The sequence below is a fragment of the Juglans regia genome, chromosome 5 (genome assembly GCF_001411555.2).
Source record: "Juglans regia cultivar Chandler chromosome 5, Walnut 2.0, whole genome shotgun sequence".
NCBI lineage: Eukaryota > Viridiplantae > Streptophyta > Magnoliopsida > Fagales > Juglandaceae > Juglans > Juglans regia.
In genome coordinates this window covers 2,369,896-2,384,349 of record NC_049905.1, presented here as the reverse complement: position 1 = coordinate 2,384,349, position 14,454 = coordinate 2,369,896, and the positions used below count along the sequence as shown (strand labels likewise).

At 33.0% G+C, this 14,454-nt stretch overlaps 1 protein-coding gene across 1 annotated transcript; it reads right to left on the bottom strand.

Moving 5' to 3' along the window:
• Positions 1-2,926: 2,926 nt before the first annotated feature.
• Positions 2,927-3,900, bottom strand: LOC108987558 (ethylene-responsive transcription factor ERF034-like). The gene has a single exon (XM_018960489.2). It carries the CDS (start codon positions 3,898-3,900, stop codon positions 3,070-3,072), a length of 831 nt encoding a protein of 276 aa, XP_018816034.1. The 3' UTR covers positions 2,927-3,069.
• Positions 3,901-14,454: the final 10,554 nt, after the last annotated feature.

The window sequence follows — 14,454 nt, the reverse complement described above, 5'->3', positions numbered from 1 at the left end:
AAAGCATACAAGTATCTCATGATTTGAGCATGCAAAAGCGTTTGAGGCACTTCTTTCCAAGTTAAAAGGGAAAATGAAACTTGATGCTCTGCGCTTTTCCCCGCGTCCTGTTATAACTCCAATAAGTTCCGGCTGACCGTAGAACTCGAGGTCTTGCATGCGTACGGCAAAAAGAAAGAAAAAGTAAAAGGAAAAAAAGAGATATTTAATTACCCGGCCTTATTAATGCATGCAATTATATATCTCGCGATATTGTTCCTCACGAACCTTAATTAATTAGTAATATTAGCTATTTTGACCAGAATATTGAAAGCATGATGACTGACAATGTTTGTATCATGATTATTAATTGACGTATTATAATTAATCTCATAATTATGGATACCTTGATCGGTAATAATGATCTTGTACGCGACTACAGATCATGATTGTCCTTCATTTTCATTTAGTCAATTGCCAGGACACGTTATTAGGGTAGATCGATGCATGCATGCATGGACTGATCATGATCACATATATATATATATATAATAAAGCTAATGTCGACCAAAATTGTCTAGCAGCTTTGTTTGTCTTTTCAAATAATGAATATGCAGTGTCCTTATAAGTTGTATATATATGTGTTAATATTAATTCAAGCTAGAGATAATGAATTAAGTACCCCTTTATCGGTCAGAGATTCCCCCACCAATAATAATAACTGGCAGCCGCCGGTGGCCGTTTAAAAATAAAGGTATGTATATTATAGTAACTATAAAAAAATTATTTATTTTTTATTAATTAATTCTAACAAAATAACTATTTATAATTAAAATGAATATATTTTGATCACAAATAGTCTTTTTATCGTAAATAAATGATAGCAAAAGTTTATTTTTCTTGTACGTAGTGAGTAGTACTAGATCTTTAAAAATTATTTATATTTAAATAATTAGATTATATACAAATTAAGAACCCCATAACCCATTTAATTTGTTAATTTTAAAATTAATTAAATAGGTTAGATGAAAAAACGACTTGATATATATATATAAACTATATTATTATTATATATATAATAGAATGAGAGTAGCACACTATTCGTATTCCTAATTAATCAGATCCAGATGCATGGTATTGACGTACAATTAATGATCCAACACAAGAACATTATGAAAATGGCAAGAGGATCGATCGGAAGAAGCTCGAAATTAAGACAATTAATTGACGGTTGTTTAATTGGGATTCAGTACTCGACAAATTAGTAACCAAGCATATGCATGAATGAAACGTACGTCCTCACGTAATTAATTATCGCGCACCAACTACTTCTTGTGCAAGCTGCCTAATTAATAGCCGTGATCAATCTGGATATATATATATATATATTTATATATGTATGTATGTATATCTTGATCTCTACCATGAGTAAGTACCTCGTCGACATTGTCGGACGACTAATCCAATAAATAGTCGCAGCGAACGCTTGTCACTATCAGATAGTTAGATTAACACCATTTTAGTTGTGATCAAGCATATCATAAAAAAGAAATTCATGTGTGTACGTATACATAGATTAATCTAATTCCGACCCAATATTTTTTCCTCATACAAGTGTCATGAGATTCCAAAGTTTATCTTTCCTTTTGTCTTTTCTTTTGTCACGTTATTTAGAAGTTTGCACAAAATTAATGGTACAAAAGTACCGCTTCCAATTTTTTTAAAACATTCACAGCTAGATGATCATCACCAGCTAGCTAGCTAGATCAATAATTAATAGATATTCGTGGGTCAATAGCCATAACTTATCATTAATGTCTGCACAAGATTAATTATATATATATAATATAATATACGTGGGGCAAGCTAGGCCGGATGATCATGATGATCATCGATCGAGAGATTATATTTTGTCTCTAATGAAGTTGTAGCAAATGGCCAAATGAAGTGTGGCCAAAATGATGGGAAAAATTAATGAATGTGGCCGGGGAAGATGATGATGAGGATGATGATGAAGTCACTTATATACCCACTAATACAAAGTGGCTTGAATAAGTCTAATTGGGTGAATAGAGACCGTTGATTTGCTAATAGACTAGATGATCATGCTGTCACCTAGTTCGGGTACACATGACATGTGTGACGTCCACTGAGCTTTGGGAATCCAGATTATTTTTCTTCTGCTTAATCATGGCAGAAAAAGTGATCATGTAGGCCATATGAAAAAAAAAAAATAATATTCGAAAATGGCACCATGATCGAAACCATTAATGTAGCACACTATATATCATCTAGCTAGCTTTATATTTCAAAGCATAATATAAAGGAGAAAGAGAGCCTCTATGGAAATTATGCTACAAGCTGATTCATCTCATCTTATGGGTGTCTTTCCAACTAAAAAGGGAGAAAAGAAAGGGAAAAAAAAAAAAAAGTTAAGAAGGGTATCTAGATTTATCAATTTATGTTGGTAACTACTTTAGGGTCAATCGATCATATCAAAGCTTCATCAAAATGTACGTTAGAGACCTAAATCTAGCAAGGTGCATGGTTTTGATCTTTGGAAGTCAGTTTCCCTGCAACCGACTATCCCCCAAAAATAAACATAAATTACACCTCATAAAAGCACCCGTAAATGAAGAAAATGGATTATTGAATAATAATATTATTCCAAATGCACTCATAGATTATTAATTTCTCATTTATTATCTAATGCTCATGATATAATATTACAGTAAACCTTTTTTAGGAATGTTTTAGCCACAAAGGTAAACTCACAATATTATATCTGATGATGTGAAATGAAAGCGAGAAGAAGAAGATCAGATGTAACCACTCCTGCAAATCCAAACCGAGCCATATATATATATATAGCAGACTGCAAGACTGAAAAATCCATCCAACCCATTTGGAAAATATTCAAACAACATTTTCCCAGGTGGGGGGGTTCTTGGTGCATGCGTATGTCTCGTAAATTATATATATGCTGATGATGATCATGAACATCAAGCTGGTTAATGCATGTTGACAAAAGATACATATGATCTCTAGCTATAAAATATATATATAGATAGCTAGCTAGCTATAGTAGTACTACTTATACTCCCATAAATATGAGTCTTCAAGCCGAAACACAGTATCTGCAGCACACAACTGCCACATCGACGAATAATAGCACAGTCCGTGATGATCAAGACTTAGATCCGTTCCCTTGATGAAAAGATCCGGCAAATCAAACAATGTGTTATCCTCATCGGTACAAGGTGAACATATTGTTGATTCTTCTGTGTTGTCCATGGACAAAGTCGCCGATATTGATGACTCCATGCCAGGAATCGGCTCCACTTGGCTTCTAATTCTTGGCTCTTGTACAAATGTGGAAGCAGCCGCCTTGGCGGCGGCGGCTTGGATGTCCTTTGGAGACTTGGTTACCGGCCGGGGAAGTTCTTGTGCCAATTCAGGGAAATTTAGATAAGCAGAAGCACCTTTGATTGCCAGCGCCGCTACATCATGGGCTCGAGCTGCCATTTCTGCTGTCGGGTATGTTCCAAGCCATATTCTCGATTTCTTCCTTGGCTCCCGGATTTCAGACACCCATTTGCCCCAGTTACGCATTCTCACTCCCCGGAATGTGGGGTGCTTGCCGTCATCATTGCCGTCTGTAGTACTACTCTTCGGCCGTTTCCTATGATCATGATGATCTTGATCATCTTCATGATTGTCCAAGCTGTGATGATCTTGAGCCGCTAATGATCTTGATCTCGACCCTTTGGGAGAACTCTTCGTGTTTTTGTTGGCACCTGAATTGTTCTTGGTTGTAGAACTACCACAAATCGTTGAAGAAGAAGAAGAAGAGGAGGAGGATGAGCTGAGCAAGTTGTGATCATGAGCAGCGCCACTCTCTAGGTTGATATGTTCTTCCATGATGGATGCTAGATTCTGTGTGTGTGTGTGGAGGTATATATAGATGAAACAATGCGAGTGATGGTTGCATAAAAGTAGAGGTGTTGAGCTTTTATGACCCATTAATAAAATAGAATATTAAAAAAATGAAAAGGAAAAAGAAAGACAAATAATACAAAGAGGATTGGGGTCCATTGGCACAAGGAAGACCAGTTCAGCTAATTTGTTTCCCATGTGAGAATCGAATAATCAGGCTTTCATGAGATGAATAATATTAATATACGTACACTTTTTTTTTTTGGTCATGGCTTAAAATTTTGGGAGATCAAACTTCTAAATTTTAAGAAAAAATCTATTTTTTTTTTAATTCAAGGATAAATATTGAACTTTAGCAAAAACTTTAAATACAGATAGATATATATATATATATATATATATCTCTCTTTTTAGATTTGGGTTAATTTTTCAAAAATCTGGAGGGCATATATATATATATATAGAAAAATTATATTCTCATCAGTTACTATTTATCATCCCATATTTCATGAAAAATATTTTATATTTTATGAAAAGCACATCGGCCTCACACTCTATAAAAAAGTTATAGGTGTGAGGTGTGAGAATAAATAATATATATATATATATATATATGTATGTATATTTCTAGCTAGCTAGTAAGCAAGCTTCCAGCTCCGCCATGGCCGAATGTAATGTAAATTTTGGCCTTTTATATCAGCAGGACATGAGGGGTAGGCCATAATGTTTTGCTCGTTCATCAAACCCATGAGTTTCACATGAATACATTTAGGGTACTGCCCCCCAAATTTCAGGGGTCCTCCATAATTAAACTCACCATTGATTTGCAGGTCCACACGATCACACACACCCAAACAAAATCTTTTATATTTAATTTCTTATCTGTATATATAGTACATATATAACTAGAGTATTATAAATACGTACCCACAAAAGTAAATTAATTAGAAGTATCCTAAGCTGGTTGATATGTGTCATCTTCAACTTCAAATAAACAATTAATTAATTTTATATACATATATTATGATCTGGCCTCTGTGACAATTCCTTAATTGTCCCCAAGTTCTTCGATCTTCTTCTTGGATATAATTAATACAATATTATTAAAGTTCTAGACTTTCAACAGTTCTAAATTAAATTAGCTGTAAAACAGTGTAAATTGAATAATGCTATTAATATGGTGACGAAATGAGCACGACTAATTATGTGCCACGGTACCCATATAATTATAAGTTGCTTGTAGAAAAGTATTAATTATATATAAATAGGTAGGTTTTATTTTATTTTTTATTTTTTTGTATTTTTTTGTCGATGAAGACAGTTGATGAATGCTACATCCTAACATGCACATGATAAATAAAAAGTAACTATATAGATTGTTATATATTCCCTATAAGAAATGTGCTAATTAATTTTTTTGTCAAATTGGCTAATTAATTATACATGACTCTATCAATCATGCACCATTGGTTAATTTTTTTTATTTTTTATTTTAATTTTTCTAAGGAATAAGACTAGCTAGGAGGGGATCAAATATGGAGTAGATCGAAGTCTAATGCTCATGTACACGGTGGCCATCACACGTGATGCACATGATGCTGGACCCATTGCCGGGTTTTCTATTGATTAATGGAAAGTTAGTCAAGCAATTATCTAATTTATTAATTTATGATCATCCCATAATCTTAAAAATTGCAACCTATAATTTGATGGCATTTGGATGGTTATAAGATAAAATATAGCGTTTCTTGAGATTATGTATAAAATATCGCTAGCTATAGCTACCATTATTTTACATATATATAAATATATATATATATATATATATATATATATATACATATATAATTGGGTACGTAATTGCATTTGTCTCCTTAAGAAAGTCATATATCTTTGTCTTGTCCTTTTTATTTTGTCTTGTCCTCTCTAACAGTACTACTAGTATTAATTAGTAGATAATTCGCAAACTAAGTAATGTTTGTATTAATTAATTAATTGTAAGAAATACTTGCGAATTGAAAATATCATTATTCTTCAATATATAATAAATTTCTGCCCTCAAAAAATCATATATACATCGATCGCCATAGGAATAGTATATGCATTATATACACTTATAATCAGAGTAATACTACATACAATATTTATAGAATGCGCAATTGCAGTGCAGTCGTTTTGAAAAAGAGTGAAATATAACATTAAAAAAATTCATTTCTTTTCATGTAGGTTCAATATTTATTTATTTTTTTAAAGTAATTGCACGACGTTTGTGCATTCACGGCTTCTGTACTTTTTTTTTTAAATTTTTTTTACTTAGTGATTAAGTAAGTATTTTTTAATAATGTTGTATTTTTTTACGTTTTAAAAAAATATTTAAAAGTGTTAAAAAAATACATGTAAAAAAAAGTAAAAAAAAAAAAAAACACAATATTTACACTAACAGTAGCTCCCAACAGGAGCTGGAAGCGGTAGCTGTAGAGCCACCCTTTTCTAAAAGTGTGCGTTTAAAGATAAGTCTAAAGTACTTATTTCATTTAGGTCACGATCAAATTGAACTTAATTTCGAGAAGAAAAACTTTTCTCATCAGCCACTATTCACTATTCACCATCCAACACTCTACACCTTATGAAAAATACTTCCATATCTTATGGAAAATACCTCTACATCCTATGAAAAAACTATATATAAGTGTGTGGTGTGAAAGTGAATAGTATATGATGCATAACACTCATCTTTCGAAAATGCACTTAATTAAAATTTACAAGTTGAGCTGGCTCAAATGTACGTTGACTTTGACTTCCAACTCGAACTTAACTAATTAATTTGGCAAACATAAATTACTCTTAAAAGAAAAATTCTCGAATCAAATCAATTCGTTTCAATATACATGATTGCGACCTCATCACTTCTAATTCCGGAGTTGACTTCTACATAATTGTAGACTTGTAATTTTACATAACTGCATAGTTATGGAGTATTTTGGTCAAGATCATGCTCTTAATTTAGTTGACATTGAGTCTGAATTAATATTAATGGTTTATAACTTATAAGTTCATCCTCTAAATTAAATTTATACCCAAAGTCCATGCTTCAAGAATATTTTAATATATCATCGATTGTCCTTGTTAAAACTAGCTAGCTCGCGACTTTGACACTTTCTTCCAAGTGAGGTAATTATATTCATCTGATCATGATCAATTACGACTTCTACGCCATATATTTAAGTTCCAAAATTCTTTGTTGGTTAGGCCTTTTAATTAAAACGTAGCACGTAGATATAGATATATCATTACAAAGAAAATATTTATATATGACTAGTTATTTGCGACGAAAACACTATAAGAAAATTGCTTATTTGCAGCCAGTTAATTCCAGCAAAATGACTATTTACAGCTAAAATAAATCTGTTTTGGTCACAAATAATCTTTTCGTCTCAAATAAATGGCCACAAATACTCGTTTTTCTTGTAGTGAAATAACAATTTCCTATTAAAATGAATGATCAATTCTCATCATATTTAAGTTCCAAAATTTTTGGTCAGTTAATTAGGCCTTTTAACACACACATGTATATATAGATATATCACTACAAAAAAAAAAAAAAAAAACGCTTATATGTGATAAGTTATTTGCAATAAAAATAACCATTTCATATTAAAATGAGTCAATTCTTGCATTTTCCAAGACTTATAACATTTGATAATACCATGTGAATTGTTAGAAACATGTGAAGCATATGGCTAACCCAATAACAAAAGTTTCGTAAGGGAAAAAGAGCAGGCTACCATGAGATAAAAGATATTCTTTCTAAAGAGATTTGATTCAGAACTATTATATGTCCAAAGTCTAATATTGAAATAATTTCAGAGATTTGTCTTGACTTTGTCCGTGTCAACAAACAATTCAAAATGGATTCGAATGGAAGGGAAAGCCAAATTAATCGGTTAATTAGGAGTATAGGCTGAGGAGTGTGAGCAGGAACAAAAGCAAGCTGGAATTGGTAGTCGCTGGGGTAGGCACCCAAAGGAAGAAGCAAGAGTCACTTCAATCGCTACAAGCAAGAGGCAGGAATCGATAGTTGATCTTTATAAAAGGTACACAAGCAATCGCCACAGGAACTAGCAGCGGTATAAGTATAATGCACGCGGAACCACAGGATCTCCTTCGCCTTGCAAGCAACCTCCACCGAAACTATATTATATATATATATATATATATATATATATATATATATATATATAAAGCAAGCAGCTGGATTAATTAAATTTTAGATCTATATTAGCGTCGGTACTCAAGGGTATGGCGCCCGTCAAGCTAGCCAAGGTAATTAATGCTTAAATTTTGGTTATTGATAAATATCATGTACTTGATTTTAATTTATTGATTATAACTTTTAAAAAAATGATAGTTGCAGTCGTAAGTGTGCAAGTGCCACACAATCACTTTGAAAAAAAGTGAATAAATACAGGACTTACATGAAAAAAAATAATTTTTAATAGTAGATCTCACTCTTTTTCAAAACGTGTGACTGCACGACGCTTGCACATTGTAATTTTAATACTAACAAAAGCTTTTGTGATCTACACGTGGGGAACTCTAATTATTAGTACTTTTGTTTGTGAAGCTGAAAACTTTCATACACCTAAATAATTTATAAATTTTATGGGCCCTTGATTTTGAATTCATACGAGAATCATGCTGAAAAGGAAGTACTTCCTTATCACCGGAAAATGATAGGAGATGTCCATGCCACTAGCATGCAATAGATGCTTCTCGGAAACTCCTACCAAGAAGTGTACGTACGTAGCTTCAATAATTCAATTGATCCATGGAGTAATAGTCAAGATCTCCTATCTAGGGTTGGGCATGGAGTAATAGTAAAGATCTCCTATCTAGGGTTGGGCGGCGGGACACCGGTGCCTCCTGCCATCCCGCCTAGGTAGCACGGACAACCTTGAAGTATCTCGCCCGCAAATTTTGAAGGAGCTAGGGTGGGCGTGGGTGTGGGCCTAGTCCCGCTTGCATTATACCCCGCCTCAGCCCAACCCAACAATATTTATAAATATATATATGTACATATATATTAAAAAACAAATTCCTAAGTATAAAAACAAAAAGGCCTAAAATCATTCTACTCTCTTCTCTTCTCTTCTCCTCTCTCTCTTTTTTAAATGCGTATCCTCTCATCTCTCTTCTTTCTCTTCCCTCCTTCTGTGAGTTCTTCTTTCTCTCCTGATCCTCCTATTTTTCTTCTCGACGTCTTGTTCTTGAATGGTTGTGGTTCCTTTGCTCAAACTATGGTCTTGTTGTGTGTTGTAACGGTGATTTTATTTTATTTTTTTGCCATGTCACTGTTTGTACTTTGTAATTTCTTAGATTTATTGTTAGATGAAAGATTTGTGGATTTTAGGGATGGATCTGTAGATTTGATGTTGTATTTTTTGTTGTTTTAGATTTTTTTGATTGTTTTGCACCGTGGGTGGGCAGTGAACGGCAGGGGACAAATGGACTAGGATGCCAATTCACCCCCCGACATGCGGACGGGGTACCTAGCCCACGGGGTACGGGGACGAATTCCAGGGCTGGCAAACCCCATCCCCTGCCCTTGCATGGGCAGGGTGCGGGAAGGGCCCTGGGGGTGCGGGTAGAACCCCTACTCCTATCATATAATTTATATTGCAATTTGCCAAACTTAATATTATTTGATGTATCCCATTCAAATTAATGTCTTTATCAAACAAATTTAATTTTAAATATTTTTATTATATAAAAAGTCATCATGTGGAGTGTATTTTTAATTATACTGACTTAAAAATAAAAATAATTTTTCCCTTTTTGAAAATTTTCTTTTTATTCGACGTTTAATTGCATGAGCTGATCTAGTTAGGCATTGTTTCGGAATTTGATAACATATATCATATTGGGACGTACGCGTGATCGAGACATCTAATTAATTAATAGTGGTCGTTCCTACCAGCAAAATGCAGATCATTTGGCAAGTATTCCAGATTAATCTAACGTTTGATCTCTGAATTTAATTTTGGAGATGGAAAGAATATGATCCTTTGAAAAAGAAGAAGAATTAATATTAATCCATGCAGTTCGAACCATTTATATATACTTTTTTCAAAGAAGCCGCATATGATCATTGATCAGAAGTTTATTATCGATATTTGTGGACTTTAGCAAAACAAGAGATTAGTTTTATAATTCTTCGTAATTAAATTCTGTACTGAAAATGGATTAATACAAGAAATAATGACAAAGTGATCATAATTATTTCACAACCAATTGACAACTATATAATAAAATAATAATTTTTAAATAAATTCGTTTAACTTTTTTTTTTTTTTTTTCAAATCGATCGATGCGTGTAAATTTAAAAATAATAAAATCTTATTATGAAACTCATGTGAATAGTTGTGTATAAATTGTTTTTGTATCACTTTCTCCGTAATCTCAATTTTATATATCTAGTCATATCAGTCCTATATATATATATATATGTTAATTATTAGTAGATCGTTACCCTACTTAATGTGTCTTTTCAAAACAATATCTCACTTTCAAAGTTGGAATGCACCTTCTTTTTTGGAGTCTAATCAATTTAAGGACATGGCTGGCAAGAAACCGCGTGGATATAGCTCAAATCTGCATTGTCAATATAGGAAGCTGAGTGAAGACGTTAAACCCTCGACGTATTTGCGAAGACAAGCCATTTTTGTCATGGACCTTTGAATTTTTATGCCAACAAGTCATTTTCTTCAATTTTCACCGTCAAACCTCCGATCACCTCAGGTTTAAAAGTTAACTTAAGATAGCGGGCAAGATTAGGGTTCCATTCCAATTAAAATTATATATATACTTATTGGATGAGATCATGTGTTCCACATGTAATGAATCAACCAATCATTAATTTTTTTGTATACATCCAACATTTTCTTATAACAAATTAACAATTCCCTTCCAAAAAAAATTAACAATCAAAATATGATGTCTTAGATAGGGCTTGTTTGGATGTTTGAAGTATCTAAGTGCAGTTCACTTTTAGATTTCGTACAACGGCATCCAAACACATGTTTTACCTTTATTGAGTGTTCACTTTTGAACTTCATGGGACCCACAATTAACAAACATAACTTTTCCTTTCTATTTCGTGTTTCCATCTCTCTATGTTTCTCTTTCACCTTAACAACCCATCTCCTTCTGTAACACCCATTCCCGTAGGTTAGGAGTGTCACGTATTTTTTATAAATAAACTCGACAAAGAAATCTCATATTTTATAAATAAAATTAAAAATTTGTTTTGTAGAAAAATATCTAATAAAATGTCTTAAAAAAATTAAATGAATAAACTGAATAAATTCATGTCATAAAAACAAATTTTATTTTAGAAAGTCTGAAATTAAAATTAACTGCTCATTCTAATCCTGGCCTGCTTACTCATAGTCATCATCCTCACCTGGGTGGTTAAAAACATGAAAACAAACTAAAATGAGTGGAAGACTCAACAAGAAATCCATCACAACGTAAACATAATGAATATAAGATTTTAATAAAAGTTTTCATGTTGAGAGTTTAAATTCATGACTGTTCATACTGATGCTTATGCTATGCATGACGGATTTAACTGAATTAACTGACTGATTTATCTGATTTAACTGATTGATCTGACTGACCAACACACTTAACCCTGTGTGCGAGGTTGTGCACCGGCCCCACGTCCTGCGGCCGCGAGGGGAGCCGTTGATAGTATTCTGACATACTTTGGTGGACCACGCTTGAGCTTGTGGCTTGCACATCTACCCTGAGACTGAACTGCATTGGTACAATGCATCTGAATGGTCATCTAATTAACTGATCTTATCTTATCTTGCACTTGAACTTAAGATGGCTTATGTGTCTTATACACATGAGATGCATGACATATTACATACATAATCATAATTTCTGAATTTAAACATGATGCGGAATGACATAATCGTATGCTATGCTGAATGACATGTTTGTATATGACATGAGTGATGCATAAATAATGGTTGGAAATGAACTGGCTTGAATAATACTTATATATAAGCTGAACTCTGATAATCTTAATTTGTGATCAAATTTCTTACATCGCTGCGCTTTTTCTTGAATATCACTTCGTAACTTGACACCTATACGCAATAATAATTATTACTAATTCTGTTTGGGAATAATATGTACTAATATCCTACTAAATTAAATTCACAATCTACAAGATAGTCAAATACATATTTTGTTTAACACCATAATCAATAAATCTTGGTATTTAAATTACTTAAATACTAATAACATATTATAATTTAGTAGAATACTTGAGCTATTTTAAATAAGTCATAAAACTTCAATTCTTAAAATAAGTTTCCTTTCTTAACATAATTATTAAATCTTATAAGAAATCTAATAAATATTAATATCATTTTAATGCTCTTAATATATACCTTTATTTTAATTTTTACAATTTTAATAGCATAATTATGTCAAAATCTATTATAATAACCATAAAGATTCATTTCATACCATAGCTTTAAAGTATTTAAAATAAAAGATTAGGCACTTACTATCTACTATAGATATTTAATTGTAAAATTAATAATAAATAATATAGTTTAAAATTCCTTAATTGTTTCCTGTAAAAAGAGTTTTTTGTAAAATAGAGTTTATGGCTAAACAAATGTAAACCAAACTCAAATTAAAAAACAAAGCCCAAGATTTCAGGTTAATAACTTTAAAGAGTAAACTTAACCCAAAATATAAGTATGATAAAAAACAAGTTCAGCGTAAATCCAAGTGATTTTCCATGGCTTACATCCAAAGGGGTAGCAACGTAACCTTAAAATAATCTTCACTATAGTGTATAGGAAAAATTACATGGCAACATTTTAAAGCCTAAAGGGTATTTGTGTAAAAGTCATAACCTTTGTATGAAGCAACTTGAAACAATAACTAAAGCCGACTAATACTGTGAAAAAGAAAACAGAGGGTAACGAAGAGAGGCGTGTGATAACAGGACTCACCGAGAGGGGCTGCAAGGCACGGTGGTTGGCGGGGTGACTAGAAGTGGACTGTGACGCGGCTGGGTTCCTGAGCAGGGAGGTGCGACACCATGAGAGAGAGAGAGAGAGAGAGAGAGAGAGAGAGAGAGAGAGAGAGAGAGAGAGAGAGAGAGAGAGAACTGTAAACCAGAAGACTTTAGGAAGAGAAAAATGATGACCAACGACGGTGGGCTTACTAGAAAGGAGTGGGTGCGACGGAAAAAGATGGCCGGCAAACTTTGTGTCGTTGGAAAGGTAGTTTGGCATCTCTTGAGGTGGCTACCGTGGAGAAGAGGCGACTACTCTGTTTCGGACGTGGAAAAACAGAGGTTCACCAAAATGGTTCCATGAAGAGGGTGAGTTTGAGGCTTACTGTGTTTGGGGGGCTCTTGGCCTTGCACGGTGGTTGAGAGTGGGGGAAGGCTCACAGTGTGGAAGAGTTCAGCAGTGGGGTGGCTCATGGCTTCGAGTTTTCTCTTCTCGGATAAGGGGTAAGCATAATTTGTAAATGTAGATGATTGAAAAAAATAAAAGGAAACCTAAAGGAGTAGAGACGTGCATGTGCATGGGAGTGGAGACGTGCGGAGTGGAGAAATTGCTCATCAATAGAATCGATTTCCACTAGAATGTTAACAACTAATACTGAGAGACGTACGAGATTGGAGGTTTATAGTGTTTATTTCAGAGGCTAAAATCAAGAGATGAGGTTCGGTGGAGATAGGAGGAACTAAGAGTTGAATTCAAACCAAAATTCATAAAATCTGATAAAATCTAGTAATAGTTATTAAAATTAAAAAAAAAATAACAGAAAACTCTAGTAATTTCAATCAAAAAATTATAATAGAAATTATTAAAATAAATAAATATAAAATCTGATAAGATTATAATAATAATAATAATAATAATAATAGAAAAAAAAATGTAACTAGGAGATTTACTTATATACCCCAAATCTATGACTAATATGTTACACCTTCTCCAATCTCAAAAGCCACATAACAAGACCCCGAAAAATCGAGAAAAATAATGGAATGAAACTGAAGCTAAGCTCGGGTTATTGTATATGCCAGACTTGTCTCTCATTTTTGGACCACCACCAGCAAACTCCCATTAATAATAATAATAAAAAAAAACAAACATAAAACAATTGTAACCACAGATGTGGGCATTGGCTTTCATTTTTTTTTAAGGGTTGTGTCGACTTTCTCATGTCAAGTGAACAATGCAACGAAATGGCGGGATCCATATGTTTTACAACTTCTCATAAATATATCTAAACTCATCTTAACATCCAAACACATCTAAACTCATCTTAGATGAGCCTCACAAAACTTACACCACTATCTCAACTCACTTCTATTCATAAAGAGCTCAACTCAACATCCAAACGCAGCCTTAAACTCTATTTAAGTGCGTTGCGTTATCTGTCGTAAATCCTAACTGACAGGGTTAATTTGAAGGAGAATTTTTATGCCAAAGA